General features: G+C 38.5%; 1 protein-coding gene across 1 annotated transcript; it reads left to right on the top strand.

Annotated features, from left to right (window-relative positions):
• Positions 1 to 24,858, top strand: LOC117476897 (uncharacterized protein C14orf132). Its single transcript, XM_034123619.1, has 2 exons — positions 1 to 253; positions 22,813 to 24,858. The coding sequence occupies exons 1-2, from the start codon at positions 227 to 229 to the stop codon at positions 23,047 to 23,049; spliced, it is 264 nt and encodes an 87-aa protein (XP_033979510.1). The 5' UTR covers positions 1 to 226; the 3' UTR covers positions 23,050 to 24,858.
• The last annotated feature ends 721 nt before the right edge of the window (positions 24,859 to 25,579 follow it).

The raw sequence follows: 25,579 nt of genomic DNA, 5'->3' as shown, positions 1-25,579 counted from the left end.
TAGCTTCTTTCTGACACATCCTCCTCATTTCCCCCCGGTTCTTCTTTCTCGTTTTTTCTTCTTTCTTATCTGCATCTTCGACATGCTCACGTGAAGTCCACCAACTTGCAGAACACTGTGGATGCCGAGTTAAAAAATAAAAAATAAGGCAAATCGGGGAATAATAGAAACAACTACGCACGTTTGCATCTTTCGTTGAGTGCCTTGGCTTGAACCGAGCAACAGGATGGATCTGTCCTTCATGGCTGCGCAGGTGAGATATCTTTTCTCTCATTTGCACAAAGAGGTTCATCAGGTTCTAACTTTTGTACATTTATCTATTGATTTCATGGGCGTGGCCGGTCAACAAGTCCATGCACTTTATCAATTTTACATGTTCTGTACGTCTGGACACCATTTATCAAGCCGTTTAGCATAAATGGGTTCCCTTAACTGGACAATCAATATCCATAATGTGGCTAATGGGACTTTATGACACTTAGTACTCCCCTTCTATGGTATTTTAGTAATTAGTTTATATTGTTGTCCTTTATATGCTTTGTATAGGTTTTAGTTTTGGGGGATTTTATGGTCATACTGTACTTTTCTGTGTTTTATTTAATTAAAACTTTTTTTAATCGTTTTTTTAATTACATTTTATTGTTTTGTTTTTGCAGTGAAATTACAACAGTTTGATTCGACCAAGACCCTGTGGTCTATTGTGTTGAGGAATATGGCTGTTTGAATTGATTTTGGATTAATGGAGAGTGTTATTGTGCATCTTTTTGGGCATGTGGTTTGTTTCCATAGGAGCTGATAGGCTATTATTATTATCCTCTCCTCTCTCAGTGTCTGCCTGCGTATGGTTTGTACTGTGCCATTTTCTGTGCAACTGCTATTAAAAGACTTTACAGCATCATATTGGCTGCCAATGGCTGTTGTGCAGGACCGAAATGCCCCCAAATCTTTATAAATCATAAACCCCTGAATTAAATGTCATTGGAGCATGGAGCCATCCGAGAATACATTTTTCTTCAACATGAGAGGTAGAGTGATAACAGTGGAGAAAATGAAATCTTACATCCAAAAATAGTCAGCATTATTCATAATAATTATGCAAACTTTTGGTGAATGAAGTTATCAAAATCAGGGTTATAATTCACATTACTCTGGTGATCCATTGTCTTTAAGGACTAAATGTGCTCTTGTGTTTTTAGAAGCTGTATACAGATAAAATAGACATGCACATGAACCACACTTAGAGCAGCTGACAGCATGGGAAAGGCAGGTCAGCCTATGTATGTGGGCAGTCAGTTACTCATAATCACAACTGGGAATGGTTGAATACCACAGTGTTTGAACACACTCAGCTGGAGCCTGGGACTCCGCTGCCAAAGTAATATGTTTCTTCTGCCCTGGCGATGCATGAGGATGCACAGCTATGCAGAAAGCGCTCTCAGTAATGGTGGCAGACAATGAGCTGGCCTTAAAAGTAATTACAGAAAGCAATTTTAAAGAATGTGGAAACCATATTGCACAACACATTTGGTGAGAGCATTTTATTAACTTTTATTAAAAAAAGAGCAAATGTATTCTCAAAATGGATAAGCAAGAGGGAAACACAATTATCAGCAGTTTAGCATTACTGCAACATGTGTGATGAATTTAACCTACACTTAACGATGGCTGCAACAAAAAATCATAATAATCCCTGCAAATACAAGTACAAAAAAAAGCAGTATTAGCAGAAGGTTCAAATTGTCTCTTTATTGCTCCAGACATATCTGTTTTATCGTTCCTCAAATTAATGAGACAATACCATTTTCTACAATGTTTTAAAACTGAATGAGGTATGGATTGCCACTCAATTTATTACGCCATCCTGTGGCGCCCTCTTCTTCTGCAACGGTATAATTGTCTTCAAGTTTTGGTGCCACCTGCTGCTTGTCTTGACAAATGAACTCATAATTACATAAACGCAAATTTCGTTTTGCCATTTTTTTGTAAAAATGTGCCTACATTTGCTTTACATTTGTATGTATAATGTCAGTTAAAATGTATATGCTATGGGCCAGTTGTGTTAAGAGTTAAAATGCGAAGAGTCATGGTAGAAGGTGACAACTATTTAGTGCCAGGAGTCATGGCCTCACTTAAATAAGGCTCTGCTTCCAGTTCCCCATGACCCCATCTCATCAAACTTGTTTCCTACAGTTCATCCAGTTAACCTTTTCTCGGAGCATTCATATACACCTCGACCTCCAGACTGCAGACCCATCAGAAGGCTAATGGCTAATTTTACTGAGGTGAAAATCCTCCCATTGCCTTGATTCATTCACTAATGGTGACTGTGAATTAAGTCAGGAAAATATCCCTGGAGTTTTGAAGATTGACTTCACAATGGATGGTTCTTTTGACCATCCATCTCAGCGTAGCTCTGCCGCCTGCAAATCACTGAACCTTTGCCATCACTTTGACTCTTGAAGATGACTGATGCTGCCATAACTGTTCTCTCATAAAGACAGGGAAAGTTTTAAAGGGGTCTAACTTAGAGGACCTGGCTGGGTGTTTTCTCCCTGTAGCAGACGATCAAGAATAAGTATTTCAGACGATCTACTACTCAGTGTATTTAAAGAGAACCCATTAAGCTCATTAGTGGTATAGATCTTTCAGAATCTAATTTCCCGAAAAAACTAAGTCTGGCATGCAACAAAAACACATTCTCCAAGACAAGAGCATGCATCATATGTTTACCACAGAATACCACTTCAGACTGGCAACATAATTGGCAATTTGTTCACTGTTCTTGTGTTTAAATGATATTGTACGATATCACAGAAACATTCTAAATAGGTCTCTGCAGAACAATGGGTGCGCTTTGTGTTTGGTGAATCATTTGCATTTGGCAGCAATGCCTCACTGGTTCGAAATGAAAAAGTGCGTACTTCATTAGGCTGAAAGTGGTGGCATCCTCAAGCATAGCAAAACATGGATTAATAGGTGACAATCACAGTTAAGCTTTGAATACTAAGGTGGAATGCAATTTATTTTTTATCTTTTCAAATAGACTGAATTGTTTCAGATAACTTCCCTTAGCTCCTTATTAAGATCTATTTTTAAGGTGCCTTACTTTTTGCTACATGTATTTTTCAAGACCAACTGCACCTTTGCACTTTGTGATGTCGAAATTATTGCGATGGCAGATGTTAAGGCATAAAAAATGAGCCGGTGTGTTCCCTGGTCACTAACTGATGTTGAGGTCAAGTTTAAAGTGTAGTAGACGGGCTTCCTGGGCATTTTCCATTCTCAGCCTTGCTCCAGCTGACAGATCTGCCACACAGGACAGCAAAACCCTTAAGGCTGTGTCTATTCAGTGCACAGTGACCCACTGGCCTTGGCCTTTTACTCATTTATGCATGTGCACATGGATTGCATGCACACACAAACCCTTTTAAAAAAGTACTATTGTGGCATTTTTTTATCCCCATGTGTAAAAAAAGGCAAATAACACTCTACATGTGTTTCCTTTCCATTACTGTCTAGACAGTTAGGTATTGACCGTCTTGAGTTCCCTGTGGGCAAGGTTAAGGGGTGAACATATTCTAAATGTGGCTTACACATACTGATATTGATTTCTTTGGACCGATTTGTCTTTTAGGTAAAAGAAAATATATTTATCCAAACTAGGGGTGTGCCAACCACAATCTACTAATACCGGGACGATGGATACCTTATACAACCCCACTTCAAACAATCCAAGCTATGCCTTACAATGAGACGCTTAAGGTCTGTTTCCATTCTCTTCATTTGAGATATTTTGTCTTTTCATGACAGGCCATCAGCCGTTCTCATTACTCAATTACTTATTCAGTGAAGCTGTGGCTCTGAGTCATTCTACCTGACAGGGTCGTATATATCTGCCCGTGTTAGAGAGGATAGATGAGAATGAAAGGATGGGGATGGAAGGCGCAGTTTAGAGGCTCAACACAAACAGAGACATGTGTTAACCCAAAGCAACAAGAGCAGACAGGACTAGAAAACAGACCTTGTTATAATAATAGATCAAAAGATCTAGATAGTCAACACAAAAAGATTAGACTATTATACGATGAAAATTATGGTAGATATGGTAGATTGTTTAAATACATTGACCTGATGCCGCATTTATTTGCAAAGTTACTTAGATTATATAACCATTGAAGCAAATTAACTGTCATAATGATCATGGCTGGAGACATACAGTACAGTAGTGAGGAGACTTGTTAGTGCACCACTGATATGAAGCCAGAAATGGTAATGAAAGATGAATAGTTCACAGATGAGATTATTTTCCTATTAAACACACTTTGCAAAATAGCAGCCGCCACAAGGGCTATATCGAGACCATCTTTGTTCTAAATTGCATAAAAGATTCAATTACATAATCATGTTATCTCCCCGTGGATTCTTCACGCACGGACTGTCCTTTTTAAAGAATAAATATCCTGGTCTCTATAGTAGAGGCTTATTTGAAGTGTGTCATAATGGCAGACAAGCCTTTTCATTTATTGGACTTCATTTCCCCTCCGGTGTTTTGTCTGCCTTTTCCTCAATTGGTTTTATATAAAAGCTATATTCTTGAGATAGGGAAAAAACTCCCAAAGACCTTTCCCAGACTTCTTCCACTTTTATGAACCTCCATGGTTGTAAATAGGTTGAGAACACAACATTAACCTTAAATCAATTAGATGGAGCTGTATGGACTAAGATAATCAATGAATGATTTAAATAGATGAAAAGCCGCTCTTTGTTAGATCTGGTATCTTTATTTAGCGGCTGTCCCGGGTAGAACTGTCTAAGGGTTTAAATGTACTTGCACATTTCCTCCCTTCATGTCTATGCCTCCATTGTAGATATAAATAAAACTTAAATTGATAGAATAACGTTAAAAACCAAAGTGAGTGAGATTTGTTGTGTTTCGTTGTGAACAATATATGAAAGTGTTTGATGTGAAAGCCAGCAGAAGCATCAAAGACATTAATACGCTGCAACCGACCAGGATGCCATGTTAAAAAGTAGGTCCTTTAAATGAGGAAAATGTACCGGAAGCCATAAAGTGATGAAGATGTAACCCTGCTTTTCACAGCAGGGCCACTTTGTGGTTTACTTTCACTTGATGGATGCACTGCATGTAGAGAGGGAACCACAAAATACACTGGGGGCAGAAACATTAAGAACAAACACATTGTGCAGCATTTTGTTGGGGATTTGCTTTGGATGACTGATTTTTATGTCATACTCCCCACAATCAAACAAAACCTCATTAAAAAATGATGGTGTAGGTTTTTGTAACTGTTGCTTTTGGGGAGAGTTGCTTCAGCTGCAGGTGGTCGGGTTAAATTAGCAGCATCGGTCTCTTGCTGTTGAAGTGAGAAATCTTAATGCTCTCACTGGGAACTATTGACTTAGCACCAGGAAGCTGCAGGTCTCTATTTTTGGCTCTGATAAGGTTGAAGCAGGCGCCAAACAGCATGTAAACAGATTGAACATTTGCTTAACCCTTTCCCCTTAGCAGCAATTGTCCAATCATTACTTAGCAACCGTTACTAGGCACAGCAGGCCTGTGAAGGTTTGGAATTCACAAAAGGTTGAAACTCTTATAAATAATTTGCGTTATAGATAGATAGATAGATAGATCGTACTTTATTGATCCCAAATTGGGAAATTGTTTTTGTTACAGCAGCATAAAAGGCATTTTACAATAAAACAAAATATACAAGAATAGAAATAAAATAAAATAAAATAAAATATAAAATATAAAATATACATGTCAAAATACAAAATAGAAAATATACATACAGATATTATATATATATATATACAAATATATATATTCAAAATATATGGAATTATGGAGTATTAAATATGAAACAGATTATGTATGAGTAAAATGTACAACGTGGTTTTATTTCTAGAGAAACTATGGAGCAGAGAGTTCTCTTCCAGCCAGAGGTGATTTATTGTACAGAGTTATTGCAGTGGGCAGGAATGTTTTCCAGTATCTGTCCTTGTGACAGGGGAGCTGCAGCAGTCTGTTGGAGAAGGAGCTCCGTTGACTGTCCAGCTGCAGGTGGAGAGGATGGGTGGGGTTATCCATGATGGACAACAGCCTGTTCAGTGTCCTCCTCTCCACCACAGCTTCAAAGGGGTCCAGCTTGATGCCGATGACTGACCCAGCTTTCCTGATCAGTTTATTGATCCTGCTGGTGTCACCGGCTCTGATGCTGCCCCCCCAGCAGACCGCAGCAAAGAAGAGTGCACTAGCCACAACAGACTGTTATTGTTTTTTAAACTGTTTAATTACAGCCCAAAACCAAAATAAAAGAGGAAAAGTGTGATCCAAGATTGTTTGACCAATCCTAACATGGGACATTTCATACTATTATTCTGTGGGGTTCAGCTAAAATAGCTATAAATGATTCATTTGTTGTGAATGTAGCCTGATGTATTTATGGTAGCTTCTTTGAAATAGGAAGCCAAATTACCATCCTTTTCAAAATGAGCTTTTGAGGAGTCAATCTGCAATATCATTGTAAAAGGAAAAGGAAGCTTGACAGAATCAACCATAACTAAGGGCTTACAGAGGCGTTAGTTACTGGTTAAATTAGGGGTTCGGTTCTCACTGAGAATACAGTGATTGATGAATATAATGCGACTCAGCTGCCACAATACTGCACGTAATCTCCCAGTGTCTCCATGCTATCTCAGCTTACAATATGTTTGCACTGTAGATGCAAACATCTCCCAGCTGTTTTGAACCTGAAATGAATGATTGCATATTGAAAAAAGTCCTGGGGAGAATGAAAGGGAGATTTAATGGACTGTGACAGCCAAGTATGAAGTAATAACATCTTTCCCTGATAGACCTAACCCCCCTAACTGCATGATGCTTCCTATATAACTGTGCCTCTGATATTCAGCTGGTATGAATTATGGATTCCCGTATAAATTATCTATTCTCAACTCATCCTGACATAATTTAAAACAGCTTTATCCCCTGTATTGATATGTTCCTGAATTAAACAGATGCTGTGATTGAGGCTGAAACTTATGATTATTGACTCAACTTAAGAATAATACAAGAAAAAAAAGCTCCATGCACATAAACTTGAAATTGAAATTCAGCCCATGATCAGTTCTTTTAATTAAAGGGAACTCGGGATGTATTTATGGAAGTTAAGCATGCTTTGGTTTTTGTGAAGGCTCGCAAAATGGTGAATGACAGATAACAAACCATCAAGGAGGAAGCTGAGATGTATTATGATTGTAGTTAAATAGATCACCACAGATGCTGTAATTCATCATTACTTTGAGTTTTATTCATTAGCTTGCAGAACAGAACATTTAGTAATGTTTTCTATGGAGTCTCCAGCACAGCTTTTTTCTAGTTTGCCAAGAGTTGTCAATTATAATATTCTGTTCCCTGGGTTTAATTTCAGTAAATCTCCCCTGTATACACAAAGAGAAAAACATGTTTTCTTCATTTTTTAGACAACAGAATTTCTGGTGCAGCTTTTCAGCAATTTAAGTCAGTTCTCACCCCAAGCTTTAATACTCTAGTGACTTCAAACAATGCTTCTATATTAACACCAACAGCAAAACCTGCTTTTGATTTGATCTGTTTCGCTGGGCCTTACTCTTTGAGTCTGACCTTGGCTTTGTTCAAAGGAAGCTGCCCTGAAACTAATGACTATAGTCTTCAGACGGGCCTCTCTCTCCGCCCTTCCCGCTCACTCACTCATGTTCAATCTGCAAAGAAGCTGAGGTTATATCGCACATAATATACCTGCACTCTCCGAGAAACACTGTTGCCCTAAGAGAAAGTTAAAGTTTCACTGACAGTCTCAGTATGTAGCCACGGCTCAGGCACAGTCTGTAAAGAACCCACAGTATCCACACACCATCTCATTATCCTGGATTATATAACACCCGTCCTATTAGAACTCAATTACCATATTTCAGTCTTATAGCTCATTTGTGTCATATGCATCTGATCATTATACCACAAATGGAATAGTTTCAATTTCCCTGCTGATGAACTTCCCAAAAGGTAAATTACACCCGTCATCTGGGCATTACTTCAATCAGATTTATTACAGCTATTTTTGTCGTACAATGCTAGCCTCGCTTAATGCTCCACAGCTCCTATTATGTTTTATATGAAGCAAATCCGACCTTCTCATTTTGGGTGCATGCAACTTTAATTCCCCGATGATGAATCAGGCACTTACGGTACAGTCAGTTGTATTACGTATGGAAATCATTTGGAATGCCCGCTGGTATGCATGAGTGGTGGAGAAGTACACTAACTTGGATTTTTCTTAAAATGTTGAATTTTTCATGGTTCTTACAAGGAGTTTTTAATCAATTCAACGCTAGAGCTTCAAGCTTTTTTTCCCCAGATGCTTTTATGTGTTTGAGCTAAATACCATAATGTAGTAAACACAGTATCAGTCCTAACAATGCATCACTCTCAGTAGTGTGTGGCTCTTTGGTCTGTTGTGTTTCACTGTTTTACCCCTGAGCTATTCGCAACATATTACCTTATGAGGTTTCTCTGTGATCGCAGGCATTTTTCTCCAGTGAAAATGGCTCATTGAGTATTGAGCTTCACCTTGTAGTGCAACACAACACTGCATTATGTACGTCACACATCCATTTCGGCTTATAGCTACTCTGTTGTCTTTACACAGCACCTACAGGTCAATGCAATGTGGGATCACTATTTACTCACCCATGTGTAAACAATAAAACATTCAAACAATTGTAACATTTAGAAGAAATGATTTTTGTTTAGTGCTGCAATTGCTGATCAGAGAGTGTGAACACGGTGTAATTGATTAATTTCACACCTGAGACTCTTTTATGGGATGCTACCAGCTTACACACAAACACACGCCTGCTGTTCAGACAAGGCTCTGTGTCCTGACACCCACATCAATGTGATATATTTCCATCAGAGTGGGAATACAAAAAATCAATTTATTTGTAGCTGTTATTTATGGACAGTAGGTCCGTAGCAATAAATGCAGCTCTTTCAAGTGTAAGTGGTGTGTGTGTGTGTGTGTGTGTGTGTGTGTGTGTGTGTGTGTGTGTGTTGTGTGTGTGTGTGGTGTGTGTGTGTGTGGTGTGTGTGGTGTGTGTGTGTGCTGTGTGTGTGTGTGTGTGTGTGTGTGTGTGTGTGTGTGTGTGTGTGTGTGTGTGTGTGTGTGTGTGTGTGTGTGTGTGTGTGTGTGAGTAAGTGTGTTTTAATGCATGTAATAAGATGAATAAGTACCTTTGCCAAGGAATAATTCACACGATTTGGCTGATGCATACATGTGTTTTGTCACATTATCCATGAACTAACAAACATGCCTGACACTGTACGTGCTCAAACTAACATAAATACAAGGACACACACATACTGTAAACATCATATTAATTCAAGACTGAGGGCATGCAGAGTAAGGCAGCACCGTTGAACTGTTACAGTATCTGAAATCACTGTAACTAGGCCAACATGGCACTCGCGTGACAAATTTATAACACCCCCAGCAACCCCCTCCTCCCACGGGAGAAATAGGTACAGCGACCATTCATAAATGCGTATGCCAACCTGCAGCGGTATATGCTGCGCTGTAGCAGCTACACCAGTACATGCGGTAAAATGCTAACTTCATATTACAGCATTTGTGTTGTTACGCTGAAGGCAATTTAAACACTGAAGAAAGATTAGATTCAACCATGGCTTTATTATGACATTGGGCCTAATGCAATCTTACTTTTTTTTAGGTTTGCGTGAGATGTTATCACTTGAATTCAGGAAACTCGCTTAACTGTACCATCATGTTTTCAACCTTATGAATTACATGAGGCAGAGGCAGTACGCTTAAGTTAAGTTTCCCAACTAAAATGTTCTTAGGTTCTGCAGGATTTCTAGGCAAGTTCAACTCACAAATAAAAAATGCAAATTGTAGAACCTTAAAGTAATGTTGTAAAATTACAACCAGGGTTACAGGGTTAAGGGGGATGCTATCAGAAAAATCAGCAGACAATTGCAAAATAATGTGTTTCTAAAGCAAAGCAGTTCATCAATATTAGCGTACGAGAGAACATGTGACATGTTATTGATTATGAGAAGAGACAGGATGTTATAGCCTACACAAAGTTACACTTATAGTGCATCAGATGATGATACTGGACAGCGACCAGCATAAAGACTCGGAGGCAGCTGTCAGAGAATATTTCCAACAAGTTTATTTTCAAAGATATGCCAGTAAAATGTATGAAATCCAAAGAAAACCTTGGCGAGTCATGATGATCAGGATGTAGTGAACAGTATCAGGGTTTTGCATTAAGTTTTTCTTTCAGTATATATATATGTCATGTCTTTTATTTTGGTACATTTTTTGTGTAATTTTTTTATCTCCATGAGACCAGAGTGTCCTGTGTGAAACCAAAAGTCATTGTTTACTTATTTGAACTTATATACAGATGTAGCCACACATTTCGTATGTATGTTTAGTACTTATGTCAGCCCCAAACAATGACCTTTTTGATACATTTAACTAAGTATGTCTGTTGCCTAAACCTCATCAACTGTAAGCTTCCACCAGGAGTTTGATACTGTGACCTTACTTAGGGAGTAGATATATGTGATTGTAATGTAATTGAGAATTTGGTTTGGTACTTTTTATGAGCAAGGGTTGATTGAGTGCTAGATCTTATCATCTAAATTACATATTCAGTTGTAGAAAGGCATGCGTAGAGTAATGCTCTTTCTCTGTCATTTGCTGCAAAATGGACTGCCTTAATAAAGTAGTAGAACTACATTCAAGAACAACGTTAAGAGAAACTAGACAGATACAGGACCTAGAGTATTTGTTAACAATCATTAAATCAACATCACACTGGGAGGTGTATTGCCCAGGACCCAAGAAAGCGTATCGTGTTATCATGAAGTTGTTCTGCACTGCAGTAGTTTAGTTACACATGAAGCAAGAGGATTCAAGATGAGTCATTATGGACTGACAGCTTGCTCATTTATTGAACAGATTTAGGTGGTCAACTAAATAATTGTTTAAGTGTGCATTTTAACTTTTGAGTATACTTCAAAGTTGTCTCTTCCAGTGTAAAAATAAATATGTTTTCAGAACTTCCTAAGAGTTGGAAGTGGTAAACATCTCTACAAAGGGGATAATTAATCACGTTTCTCCATTAGATTGACAGTTTGTGACAGCAGCTAGCAGGCTATTACACAAGAGAGGAATAGAACAAGGGACAAATAATTGCAAAAGTGCTTTTATATGCTAAAATAGAGATGAAAAACACAAACAAAACAGCGATGAAGCCTCTGAGGAATTGAAACGTGTTATGCTTAATTTATATTTGACAGGAATACTGAAGGTTCAGAGGGGTCTCCGGCAAGAGCTGAGGTTGCAAAATATGTTTACGTATACACAACAAGAAAGACTGCAGTGTTTGATTGGCAGATAAGAAAAGAGGATTTTCATTTATATCAAATCTAAATTACATCTTTTATCTTGATATATTCCACACACAGGATTTTATCCGTATAAATAAAGGTTAGTGGTTGTATAATACTGTAATGACTGATACTCTCTTGTAGGTGTACTTAAATGTCTGCTCTGTTGATCTGAATTTCATCACTTAAAGGTGGGGTAGGTAAGTTTGAGAAACCGGCTCGAGATACACTTTTTGTTATATTCCATGGAATGCTCTTAACATCCCGATAGCAATGAATATCTTAAGTGCTTTGACAAAAAATCCATAAAAAAATGTCATCTGTGGAAGCCGTAGTACTGTAAAAAGCACGACCAATTATTTTAGCCAGCCCGGCTAAAATAACTGGATGGCCTACCTGCCTGTCAGCCTGTCATCTGTGCACAAACTTATATCGTGCCCTCATTAGTCATGTGCGCGTTCGTGTGTGTTGGAGGAGGGGCTCTGTAAGGAAGTGGCAGATTTGTTCCGGCTCCCACCTTTAAACCATGTAAAATACACTAAACAGAATAGACTAAAAAGGAAATAATGTCGACCTACAATTTGTGTGCTGTATGTTTACTTCAATGCAAACTGTATGTGCGAGTCAGAGGAAGATAAATTCCTCCCATCTGGCTTTCGTTCCTGAGTAACTTCTGCTACCTCTCAGTCTCATGTCCCGGTGGAGTTCTCTTACAGTACAGAAAGACACAGCACTACAGTGTAAGCCGCTGTAGATAAGAGCATCTGTCACATGCTGTAAATGTAAATGCTAATATTGCATGGTATGTGAGGTCATGAAGATCACTTTGGCTGTACGCAGAATCAGAGAGGATATTAAAGAGAGAGCTAAAGAAATGTTTGAATACAAAAAGGCCAGGAAAAACAAAAGCTAAAATGATTGAATGATTAACAATAATTGTAGAACTCTAATTGTAAAAATTAAATGCAAGTCATACGATAAGAATCAGTGGATTTAACTTTCCTTTTTAAAAACATTCTTTATCCTCAAATGTTGCCTGGAATTTGAATGATATGATGCAGTTTAATAGAAAACGTGAAGATGGTTGAGCTAAAATGAGAGCTTTTCATCTCCCATTGGGGTGTTTCTGCTTGCTCTGTATATTAAGTCTCACAGTCTTGGCTCACCCTCAGCAGAGTCTTACATGAGTGGAGATTCAATTAAGGGCTACCATCTCTCCGCCTGAACTGTCTCTGTACTGCACAATGAGCAGGCATGGATGGAGCCGTAGGGGCGTCTGACGCCAGCAACAGATACAGAGGGTGGTGATCTTTTTTCACCTACTCAGCCAGTTTTCTGACTGCTGCTGATATACACAACATACCTCAGGTTGGATAATGACTTGGACTGTGCTTTTATCAGAACAAATCTTCTGCAGTAAAAAGATTTCATTTACTATTTTATTTTAGCCATTCTTTAATTAAACACATTGTTTTTACATTTTTGACAATCTACAGTAAGACTTGTTTTAATCAATTCTCTCCTCATTGTTCAAAATGCAAATCAGCGGAGCAACTGTTTCTACTTTTAACCAGATAAATATTTACATTTTAATTGCATTTGAACATTTGAATGGTTTTCAGTTTTCTACCTTTCTTTCAAAAAACCCAAAATATAATTTAGGGTTTGTTTACATGGCTTAGTCATACAGTAGACCTTATTTCTTAAAGAGGAGATATTATGCATTTTCATGTTCATATTTGTATTTTGTGCCTCCACTGTGACATGTTTACATGGTTTAATGTTCAAAAAGTGCTCATACTTTCTGTGCTGCAACACCCCATTTACCATTCACATTCACAAAAATCTATATAACACACTACAGGAAATGGAAAACCCCAAAAAGCATAATAGGACCCCTTTAAGAATGGGAAATGATACAAAATGCGTATACTCTATTCCGTGTGATCAAACAACCTAAAAACAACTTAACAAAAAAGAGTGTGAGCCAGGAGACAAGCAGAGGCAGACTGATGGTAACAAGCTTTTATAGTATATTGTGTAATCAGCACAGGTGAGCTGATCCTCATGATAAGCACCAAATCAGGCTGCTGCACAGAGAGGCTCTCCACATCGAGGGGGTGCGTGCCAATTACCTTAATTGCATCCAGATTTTGCACCAATGCTGATAGCACATAAGCGATTTATTTTTGCCAGAATGTATTTTACTGTTAATCTTTTTGTCAATTCATGACTAAATACGGTTTATGATGTGAATTATGTATTACTTTAAGAAATTATTTATTTGCTAAGTTTTTTGTAGTTTAACTTATTACATTGGTATTCCTATTAGTCTGTTGCCTTCACTATAAAACTGTAGCAATGTTGTGATGTAGTTTCAGATCAGCACATAGACTTGATTTGCCATGAATGGAATCTGTCTGCTTAACAGCCATGAACATGCAAGAGGCAACATCTGACTCCACTGGGTGTGTTTTAATTAAAATTGCACATAATGTAAAATACATGTGCCCTGCATGGAGATTTTGAAGTGGTGTGCAACATTGCACAGTAAGAAATCTCTGTAGCTATAGCATGCTGTGTTCTTTGGTGTAAACTGTACCATAAAACACATGCTGCACATAATCCAGTTTATGCATATTTAAAATATCTGCTCCTTTAAATAATATATGGCCCTAGGCTTCAGTGAAAAAGCATTTTTCTGTAGATTTAGAGACGTATCTGAAAAAATTAAGGTGTGAATAGTTCATGAATCAAGTTGATATATGCCAAAATATAACAGGGATGTATTTATGTGCAGGGATTTGGCGGTTCGTAAGAAGCATTTTCATAAGTTGAACTATTTTTCTTCTAACAATAAAGACTATAAGGAAAGTGTGTTATATACTCTATATCGTTGACACGCTTGTCATTAATCTATATTTAGGTGAAAACCTTATGTTGATAAGTCTCAAATGTAGGCCCTAAATGATTGTCCCACTAAGACAGTTTAACACATTTTCAATTCAAAAGATAATAACTTTATTATCTTTAGTTTTCTAATCACACAAACTAAACAAACATAGCTTATGCCGCATATCACCAGGTAGCCAATCAATATAAATATATTGATTCTAATGTCTAGTTGGGTCAATAATACTGTAAATAAAGCATAAGCAGAATTGTAGTAGTGTAATCTAGAGAGTTGTCACCGATAATAACAATCAAAACTGAATAGATTGAGTGTTGCATCGTCTCTGATCTGAGATTCATTATCAGGAGAAAAATGTGGGTGCAGTCAGTGCTTCTTCTGCAAGATAAAGGGTATATTTGTTGTCTTGTTATCAACATGTAGAAGTCTTTCAACTTCCATGCTCAAATATTCCTCCTCCCGTCGGCATGTGTTGTATTTTAGACGATGCTGACAGTTGTGAACTGAGTCTCTGCAGCAAGCGATGTCACAGACAAATGCAGTACAAACATTCACATGTCAAGTCAGACAGTATGACAAAAGAAACACTCACACACAAACGCACACGCACGCACACACACACACACACACACACACACACACACACACACACACACACACACACACACACACACACACACACACACAGACACAGACACACACACACACACACACACACACACACACTCACACAAACACACAGAAAAACACACACACCACCTCTGTCTCTTTCACTCTTTCTCGTCACTTTCAATTCTTGTTCATCTGGCACTGCTTCTCCGTTCTCATCTGGCGAGAATAAGAAATCACTCTTTCTTTGTGGTGGATTTGAATGTTTAATAGCTGCGGAGTTAAGTTTCATCTCAAATGTCATCACGCAACTGCAAATTAGCAGCACATTTCACTGAGTAACAACTCCAGATGTGAACATGCATTATTTCCTCCACTTGCGTACCAGCGTGTGGCTGGTATTGTTTTCACCTTGTTACTCTGTGACTGTGTGTCATTATAACAACGGTGGTCTTTGAAACACCTAGCAGAAACTACCACAGAAGCCATTTTGAGTACCTTGCCAGGTGTCTATGTTTCTGTTGTTGGATAGATGTGGTTAACACAATAGCTTAGAGTAAGGAGACTTTACGCCCCTGGCCTGATATGGTGCCGTGGGAAGTGTGATTCCATTACAAGATGGTCTTTTAGCTGTGATTGTAGATAATAGACAAGAAAATCAATCACATTGAGGGTAACTACTCTATTGATAAAGGAAACATGAAGGTGAGACATGTATTATTCATAATATCAAAGACGTGTAATAAACGTTCCCTTGTGCTGCACAATTTTTCCCTTGAGCTGACAGGTTGACCAGGGTGTCAAGCAAGGATCACTTGTTCCACTTGTTCTTTTGAATCATAAGATTTATTGTTAAACGCTGCTGGGCTGCGTAGACAGTGAAAATCAATGAGAGCACAGCTGTAAATCTGACCAGCAGGAACCAGACCTGAAACTACAGGTCTCGCCACTTCTGTGCGGGTGAACAAGCCTCCTTAAAACCCCTTTAAATCTTCCTTCAGATTTATGTCAAAACTAGCTGTGACGTATGGTACAGACCAAATCTATTGTTTTGTCTTAGTAGCTGCTTTTGGCTATGATATTTTTCAATACTCTAATCCCATTTATGTATATCCCTGATCATAGGTGTTCTGAGCTGTGCAGTATAGGTTATAGATAACCTCACCTGTCAAAAAACTGTCCTCATTTTCATCTTATCTTTGGGACATTTTAGGCTTTGAGGAACTGTACAGCTGTAAAAAAACAAACAAAGACAAAGCAAAAATCGTATTAAGTTTTACTATAAATAATATAGTTTGTCTGAAATGGCTCCCTATTTACAGGATGTCAATACTTTCTGTCTGTTATTTGATATCAGTGTCTGACTTCTGAGTGAGGATGACTAATTTAAAACCCTAAACATTTTGATGAAAAATAACATTGTTTTATCTTTGTATGATTGTATTGGGGGTTAAAAAGCTGCATTTAATGCTTAATATAATGTAAGCTGACTATTAGGGATTATGTTGGGCAGTAAAAAGACAAGTGTCAACCCAACAGCCATGCATGCATTTTTCAAAAAGCAGTGCTTACCTAACTCCCAAGTCCACACACTAATTAAACATTAAATATATTTTGTTCAGTGATTTCCAAAAACACCACTGTGCCACAGTGCTTTGGAGATAACACGAGAAGTTCTCTGAAGTTGATATGAATACTCCCTTCAATTAAACCTGACCCATGTGACAGGTAAACGTTTATAAAGTGGAATAAAGCCAAAAACCATCTGATTGTGGATTACCATTTAGAAGCCCCAAGTCATAACGGAGTCATAACTGACCTGGACTTAAGGGATGAACAGAAACAGCTCAAGGTGTATGACATTGATACTACCTGTCCTACAGGGAGAACTCTCTCTGAACAGTGCTATTACTGTCTTGAAAAATGCATATTCAAGTTTGTTAAATAAAAGCTGTGAGATTTGGTTACATCAAACCTTGCAGTTGCTACATCGCTCTTTCTGCTTGTGTATTACGGTAATATGTAATCTGTAAAATCTGAATGTACTGTGATCTCAATACAAAAGTCAGATATAAATTAAAAAAGAAGATGACATCATATGGGAGACAGAGCCTACAATAACACCTGTCCAGCAGTAACGTAGTCAATAGAGCAGAGATGGTTGTGACAGATGGCTAAATAGTTTTCATTGATTGTGCGTGTGATGTCCAGCACAAAGTCTATGTTTGTTTGTTTGTAGCCTTTATTTAACCAGGTTAAAAAATCCCATTGAGATCAACGATCTCTTTTTCAAGGGAGACCTGCGGTACATCTAGTTACACATATAAAAACAAACAGAAAACAAAAGGACATCACAACATAATTACAGGGGTATACATTAGCAACCTATTTACATTTACTAATTTTCTTTGCACAGCAGGGGTCCTCAGTTTTCAGCTATTCAGTTTGTTCTCTCGAGTAAACCTTCAAGTTTGTTATCCACAAGGACACAAGTATCGACCTTTTCATTTGACCGCGTTTTATCCCTGAGGGCAGAACACCAGCTTGTTCTCTCTGATTTCGCTTCTTACCAGCCAATGCTTGAGTGCTTTTGTGGTTAGGTATATGTTTCGTCCTTCCCATTACCCAAATACATTTATTTGGTTTTTGCTTGTTTGTTCAAAAGCCATTTCACTGAGCTCTTACTGGTGGCAGCATCCAATCCCACAGGAGGCAATTACAGTCCATTCTATTTCACAATTACTGTGATCACCAGTGTAGGATGGCACAGCTCGAGGAACAGCTGGGAAGGATAAATCAAAGCTGTGAGAGCAGAGCAGGTGGAATTATACAGCAAATGGAGCTTCACTGTATCGTCTACCATAGATTGGGGTTTTCCTGTGTGTAATATTGCACAGGTGTAGTCATCACTCAGAACCAAGGAGGTGTGAAATATGCAAGTCAGGAGATTTTCTCTTGTTGGTTAATGGGGGGAGTTTTTTTTTTCTCAATGACGACACACAAGCTCTGCTCCGAAGCTCTCGGAAAGCAGTCTTGATGCTCATTTTACCCTTTTCTTTTACAGAGTCTATACAAGGTTACAACAAATGTTTACAAAAAATGCTTATATAATTACATGACATTCACACATTTTCACTCAGTCACTTTATTCTTCTTGGGTGGATCAGAAAAGCTATTGTTTTTAGCAGTGAACAAACAGGTTCATTACATCCAGCCGACAACCCTCATTTGCATGTCGCTCATGAAAACCAAGGAAGATTGTCATTAGAGGTGTGGTCTGGTCAACAGAGACTCATATACATGTGTCTGAGCGTGATGAAAGTGCATATAACATCATCTGGATTTTATCAGGAAATGTAATCCTTAAAATGGCAAAGGTAAATGGGGCCTATATATAATAAGGTATCTCTATTACCAATCATTCTAACATAACCAGACTACCATACTAATTAAGATAAAGTGATCAAAATAAGCTAGAATGGTCTGTTTTAAATGAGAGGACATCAAAAGACAACATTTGGGACATCTAAAATGTTTGTTCTTATCTCAATTCTGTCTCTCCTCTTTTTTTACCTGTTGCGTTTTAAAGGGCCCATGTCATGGCCATTTCCACTGATCATAATTCCATTGTTGAGGTATACTAGAATAGATTTATATTGTGCAATTTTCCAAACTCACATTGGTTTCTCATACAGCATCTCTGTAAACTACGTGTATTCACTGAATTTCACTCTCTGCCTTTAACGGCTCGTTGTAGCTCCAATAGCTCCAGCCCCCACCCTCCCTGTGAGCACAGTGTGCTCTGATTGGTCGGGACGTTGTGAATCGCGCTGAGCTCCGTGGAGGTGTTGTTTCCTTGTTAGCGATACACAGCCAAACACAGCCAAACTCATCCTGAGCACACACAAACTCACAGTCAAAGTAAAAACAATAAGTGTGGCTTGATATTGAGTAAGAAAAAGGTTGATAAACGCTGTGAGAATGGGTCTGCAGAGAGAATTTCGCCGCGATCCCAACTGTCTGTTATCAGCCTGCAGCCAGGGAGGAGAAATCAGCTGAGCTGCCTGCTCCGTGCACACAGATGTGTGTGTGAGGAAGTCCGTGGATTGGTCCATTTCGTTCCGGGTACGGCTTGACATCATGCCGTACCCGGAACTAAATGGAAGAATCAAATGGACAATGACGTATCTCCAACGAGGCGTTTTGGGGAGGTATTTTCTGTGTTAGAGTTTTACTCGCTACAGGGTGTACTTTGAGGGTTTGTGACTCTGCACACCGTTTACATGCATAAAAACCTTCATAACACACAAGGGGACGGGCAATAACCGGAAAAGCATGACATGGGACCTTTAATAAAACTAAACAAGTTAACATTATTTGTTTGAACACATTCTCCTGAGGTTTACATTTGCTGCATCTTGTATCATACGTAATGCTGAAGAGTAACACTCTTGAAGCCAAAGTGATATCTTCGAGGGTTTGCACACTAGAGAAGAAATGTATTGTAGAATAACCAAGACACACATTTTCACACAGTTTGAGTGTGAATCAGTTCACTTAGTTTTAATCTAAAGGTTAAAGGAAAGACTACTTCATAAGACGTGAAATAAAACCACTTTCCCTTTGCCAGGGGAATACTTGTGGAGTATTTCAGCTGTGTGTTCAGGAAGCTCTGTCCCAACACACTTAGCGTTCTGTGGGGATGTACTTGTTAAAGCCATTCTGCCATTGGTTTAATGTTATGCTGGAGAAGTGAGTGTGTATGGTTTCCAGGAAATGTTGGTCAGTGTAGTTGAACTTTATTACTCAAAGCATCCTTATATCTTAACAAGGAATGGTTTCCTGGCAGTAATGCTTGGGGCATGACCTTCATTCCCCGCATTAAGTGCTCAGATGCTTTAGGATGCTCCTTCTCTGGGTCTCTATTTCCCTCGTTTCCATTAATGCTTAACCGCTTGCTGTGCTAACCTCCATGCATGATCCACATGGGAGTTGTGGGCTTGGATGAAATAGATGGATGGAGGAGCAGGTCCCTTGAAGAATTATGATATACTAGTGACAAGTAATCGAAACGGCTTTCTAAATCTACTGCATATATATATATAGGCACACCATCTCCAAAAATAGTCAGCAATCAAATATTTAAAAATCAGGCTTACTGACGGGATATGTTTGCGCACACTCCCAGTATCCACTTCATTTTATCCGGTACACTTACCCATTTATGCAAACAGCTCACGCCTGTAGACAATGAGTTACTTATAAATAAAACAAAAATATGAAGAATGCAGACAGGGCTGAGAGCTTCGGTGATGGTCCGACTGAACGTTGGATTAGGCTGGATGTGGCTTTGAATGAAGGATAAGGTTTTTGACAGTGTGGTTGGATTTTTAAAAAATAAGATAAATCAGCAGCTATTTGATGATAGAGGTGAAACTTTCTATATACATATTATTGTTCTGGTCTGATATTTAATGCTATTAATACATGGTAAAGTTTCAAAGACAATTACTTTATTTTTCCATTATTGTTTGGTTTGAAGGTGACTGTATCAGCAGCACTACAGCTAAGTATGGTGATTATTATGTATTTTAAAATGGTACAACTCGAACATATATCTATAAAACATTTCAATTATATTTAGATTTCTGTTCATTTACGTGTAGTTTTGTTATAGCTTCTTATCAATAGTTGTCCAAACCGTCTCGATAATGCATGTATGTTGAAAGAAAACTCTGATGTATGTGTGTGAAATTATTTATTGTTTTATATGTTTTAGTTTTTCTTCTTTGTTTGTTGTCATTGTGTATGTCTTGAAATGTTTTATTAGTAGCTGTTGGGATGTACTGTAACTTGTAGGGGAGGTGGGATGGTTAACCACACCTGCTCTCATAGGCCAGTAGCATAAAAATAGATGTGATGTCTATTTTAATTATGAAGATCCAACAGAAATCCTAATATTGTCCTTTTCAATACGTTCATGGTTTTCAATCACTATGCCAGAGGAACATATTACTCTTTTGATATGAATCTTTTCATAACAGAAGACGAAATGTTGTATGAAAGGTCTTGATGACATGTTGTAGCAGAAGGAATCCACAGTGACTGAGTGGTGTGTGTGTGTGTGTGTGTGTGTGTGTGTGTGTGTGCGTGCGTGCGTGCGTGCGTGCGTGCGTGCGTGCGTGCGTGCGTGGGTGCGTGCGTGCGTGCGTGCGTGCGTGCGTGCGTGCGTGCGTGCGTGTGTGTGTGTGTGAGGGGGGGACCCAGGTTGCTGGACTTCATGCATGCCTGTCTGCCTCTATCATGCTCATGTGAACAGCAGGCGCTCCACGGGTTGTGTCATGTCTTTATTCTCCACCAGGGGCCAATGAACGTAGAGCAGCAGAATGCTTTCTAAACAGTGTTTTCCCCTCACAAAGACTGTCTTTGTGCATTAGCCTGTGTGTACATGAGAGAGAGAGAGAGAGAGAGAGAGAGAGAGAGAGAGAGAGAGAGAGGGAGGGAGAGTGTGAGAAGGACTGAAGGTGAGCAAATGAGCAAGCAAGAGAGAGTTCCTGTGTATGCGAGCGCTCGACATTCCTCCGAGGTATTTTTAGCATTGTTTTTCAACATCTTCAGCAGAGTCTGTTTTCTAGTCGAGCGTGGTACGGGTCTCTCATGCATTTCACAATCATATCCCCTGCTTTCAAGACACACACACACACACACACACACACAATCACAAATAATACTTTCTCACAAACACATGAAAGCATTTCGTTGCTTTCTGCTTTAGTGGCCAACATTAACAGAGAACTGATTGTCCAAGCAATAAATCATTTTCACTTCCATATCTAAAATATTTATTCCATGTTAATCAAGCACTGCTCCCTAAATACAAACACACACTCAGCGGTGTGTGAGATTAGAGTAGGACCCTGCACGCCTTGTAGCCATTTGCTAATGATGTCGTGATGCTGCTACCTCTCATTTCTTTTAATATAGCACTCACACTTGCTAATGCGTGACCAATAGGCAAACAATCTGGCGTGCAATGATTGGTGGAAAAGCCGAGATTTGCTTCCCTGCACTAGGACTGTTAAGTGGTTTGTTTTTATCGGGTTTAAATGACTTCTCATCTTTTAGCAATTCAACACTGTGAAAACATCATCACTATGCAAGCGGGTATGTGAGGCTACAACATGCTACACTGAACAATAACCTAAAAATAAATACACATATTCTTTGGCCTCAAATAAGTCCGTTTTAAAGGAGACACTTTGTCCATTTTCAGGTTCGTATTTTGGGGTGCTCCGATTGGCTTAAAGAAAGCATCCTTTGCAAGGGTAGTTCTTGAGGGTCGGAAAAGAGATAGGGAGCAATATATTCTAATAAGATGTACCTGACATACAGTAGGAAGCGGAGCCAAATATGAATGGCTTGTTGTTTTCTGACAGGCATCCTATAAAACACTGACTGGGTTGTCTTTTTCTTTTGGGTTCTTTGGCAGTCCAAATACCAAAATGTCTGCACACAAGCACTAAAAAAAAAAAAAAGATTATAATGTCCCCTACAAATATCATTACAAATTATTGGAAGTAGGATCAGTAATACGTAAAAAGTGCAATTTTAACTGTAACATGTAACTAAGGTTGCAGTGTACATTAGGTCATAGCCACATCCTTAGTAGCCAATGATGGATAAAGCAACACCTGAAATAAACACCAGATTTGAAATGTCTCCACATAGCATCTTTTCAAATGCAGCTTGACTAAAAGTGCCGAAATTGAAATGTATTCGAACTTTTCTACTTTTCCTCATCCCTTCTTAGATCCCAGTGATGACGGGGGCCTTCATGGACTCCTCGCCCAATGACGACTACAGTGGCGAGCATTCACTCTTCAACTCCTCGGCCAGCGTGCACGCCGCAGCCTCCGCCGCCTCGGTACACGGCCAGCAGGACGAGTCGCAGTCCATGTCCAGCGATGCCATCTGGTTGTGGATCGCCATCATCGCCACCATCGGAAACATTGTGGTGGTTGGCGTTGTCTATGCCTTCACTTTCTGATGAACATATGCTAAGAAAGACAAACACGCACACAAACACATCCTGCTTTCTCCAGATCTCTGGACCACCTGAGCGGAGCCTCTCTTCATGTCTCTCTCTCTCTTTCTCTTTTTCTCTCTGCCCCTGCACTTGGTTTTTGGATCAGTTTAAGCCCCTGAGGGTGTGGAAATTGTGATACTAGACAATGACATATACACTACTATATTTCTTTTTCAGAGAGAAAGATGGGACTTGGCTGCAATCGTCACAACCAAGCAATTTTGGATGCTACAACTTGAGAAGAAGCTTTTGTGTTCAACAGCTCTTCAGTTAAAAACAAGAAACATCAACCTGTGAACAAAAAATCAAAGCAATGTGGGTTTTTTCTTTGCCTAAGTTTGTTCCCATGTTTCTCCTCAGACAGCACCCTCATTTAAAATGCAGAGATGAGAATGGAGATATGGGGCTTAAGATTCAGGTTGATCCAGGCCATCTTAAACATCCTCCAGATAGTTGCTTTGCAATTCAGGCCAGTGCTGTTAAATGATGCGGCTGAGCAGAGATACTGAATGTTGAAACATTTAAAAGTGCTGGGATTATTTTCATTCAGACAGCCCCGAGGCCCAGGACATCAGAGCTCATTTAAGGACTAATTTGTTGATGGTGTGGACAATAATCATCAGTGTATATAGTATCTAAACACTTTTACTGACAGGAAACAAAGAAAAAAACACATTTAAAATCCCATCATCATCTCTAAATGGCTAACTCTATATATACAATGAATCATTACTTTATGATAATGGTCGTATTGTCAAATACTTACAGGATTAATCACTAGGGAATATTAGGAAATCTAATTGTATTGTCATGGTCTGTTCAGTCATGTTTAGATATTATCTACAGATGATAATGAAATACAATTTAAAGCACAAATTGAATCGCAAGATGACGTAGCCTACTAAACTTATTGCACCTTATTATTTTGTGTAGTTGTTTTTACAGTAAAGTACAGCTTATAAAGGTATTTCTTATCAATCAGAAGTAATACTGTCAACAGGGCAGATGTGAAGAATTGGTAAATGTATTTATTCAGAATCAATTTAACACTGAACAGATCTGTAGTGAACTCTGTGATTTATGTATGCTAACGTGAGTAGGGAAAGGACGTCTCAATTGGAAATCAAATGTTGTCACGTATTAAGCTACACCTATAAATTCGTCCAGTGAATCAAATGTCTCCATGGCAACTAATACACCAACAACTTTACTCTGAGACTATCAAGTATTAACCTGCAGGCACAGATGCAATTTATTCTGCTTATTCTGAGAATGTGTGCTTAGTTTTCACTGTTTTATTTCAATTTTTGAAGAAAGTAAGCTACATTAGGAGAACTGATCAAAAAAATCAAATGTGAATTTAAAGTCAGTTAGTAGTTTTCTTTTTGACAAAGAGAGAGAAATAGAAAGAGAGCACTCTCTGTTTTCAGTAAACTTATATTACTTCTGGGATTTATGGAATAACATCAATATGCTTTAGATGAAACAATACGAACTTGTCCTGTGAACACCATACTGTACATGTTCAAATGTTCATACACTGCGATTACAATGCTAGCTTACTGTATCAACTGTACCAATGTAAGGAGACATTCAGACACACTCTGTTATTATGAGTATACTTCTACAATGTTCAGAGAAGGACTTTTCAAGCCTGTTATTTTTAATAAATGGTTGATGTAGAAATGTATTTAGACATGTTGTAAACCACGTACACAATGCTCCTTTTGTAAAGATATATGCTATTATTAAAGTTTCTCTAATAATGCACTTTATTTTTACTCTGTCGACAGAAGATGCATTCCCCTTGACCTTAAGTGTCAAGTGAAGAATGATTCACTGGAAACATTGTTGGATAAATACAAACCTGTGGCTTTGTGCACATGCTTGATCGTGCAAGAAGGTGTTTTAGGTCCATCTTTTCTCCGCTTGAATCTGCTGGCATTGTTCCCGGTGAAGCTAACACGCTGACAGACATCAGCAGTCGATGCTGAGCCATCAGGTGATATTGATGCTTAGCGAAGATGGTGCCATCTGTCATTTTGACGCAGGCACATATTTTTTGGAAACCCCTCCATCTCTCTTCGTACTCTTATTTCTGAACCAACAGACTGTGTGGGAAGTAAAGACACTTACAAAAAAATCATACAATATTAAAAGAAAGGTTATGTGCAAAAATAAATGCTACAGGGGTTTTCTAAATGCAGTTAATATCCTACAGTTTGAAATCCTTATAGCTAAAATGACTTTACTTGATGAAGTGAGCTAACCATCTTACTGCAACAACAAAACTAGAAAAATAATCTACTGCCATGTCCGTGGCTTTATGAGTCTTTACTTGCATGCTAACATTTGGTAAGTAGTAAACACAAAGTACAGCTAAGGTTGATGATGGGATTGCCATTCTTTCAGGTATGTGGACATTTATTCATTATTATTCATTTGTGATCAAATTTGACTTAATGGATAAAGGCTATGGGAACAACAGAGT

Source organism: Trematomus bernacchii, unplaced genomic scaffold (genome assembly GCF_902827165.1).
Source record: "Trematomus bernacchii unplaced genomic scaffold, fTreBer1.1, whole genome shotgun sequence".
NCBI lineage: Eukaryota > Metazoa > Chordata > Actinopteri > Perciformes > Nototheniidae > Trematomus > Trematomus bernacchii.
Note: the sequence above shows the minus strand (reverse complement) of the source record. Positions and strands in the feature narration are given on the sequence as shown.

Coding starts and splice junctions, on each gene's coding strand:
- LOC117476897 (XM_034123619.1), top strand. CDS start 227: ATGGATCTGTCCTTCATGGCTGCGCAG. Junction 254..22,812: donor TGTCCTTCATGGCTGCGCAG/GTGAGATATCTT, acceptor ATCCCTTCTTAG/ATCCCAGTGATGACGGGGGC.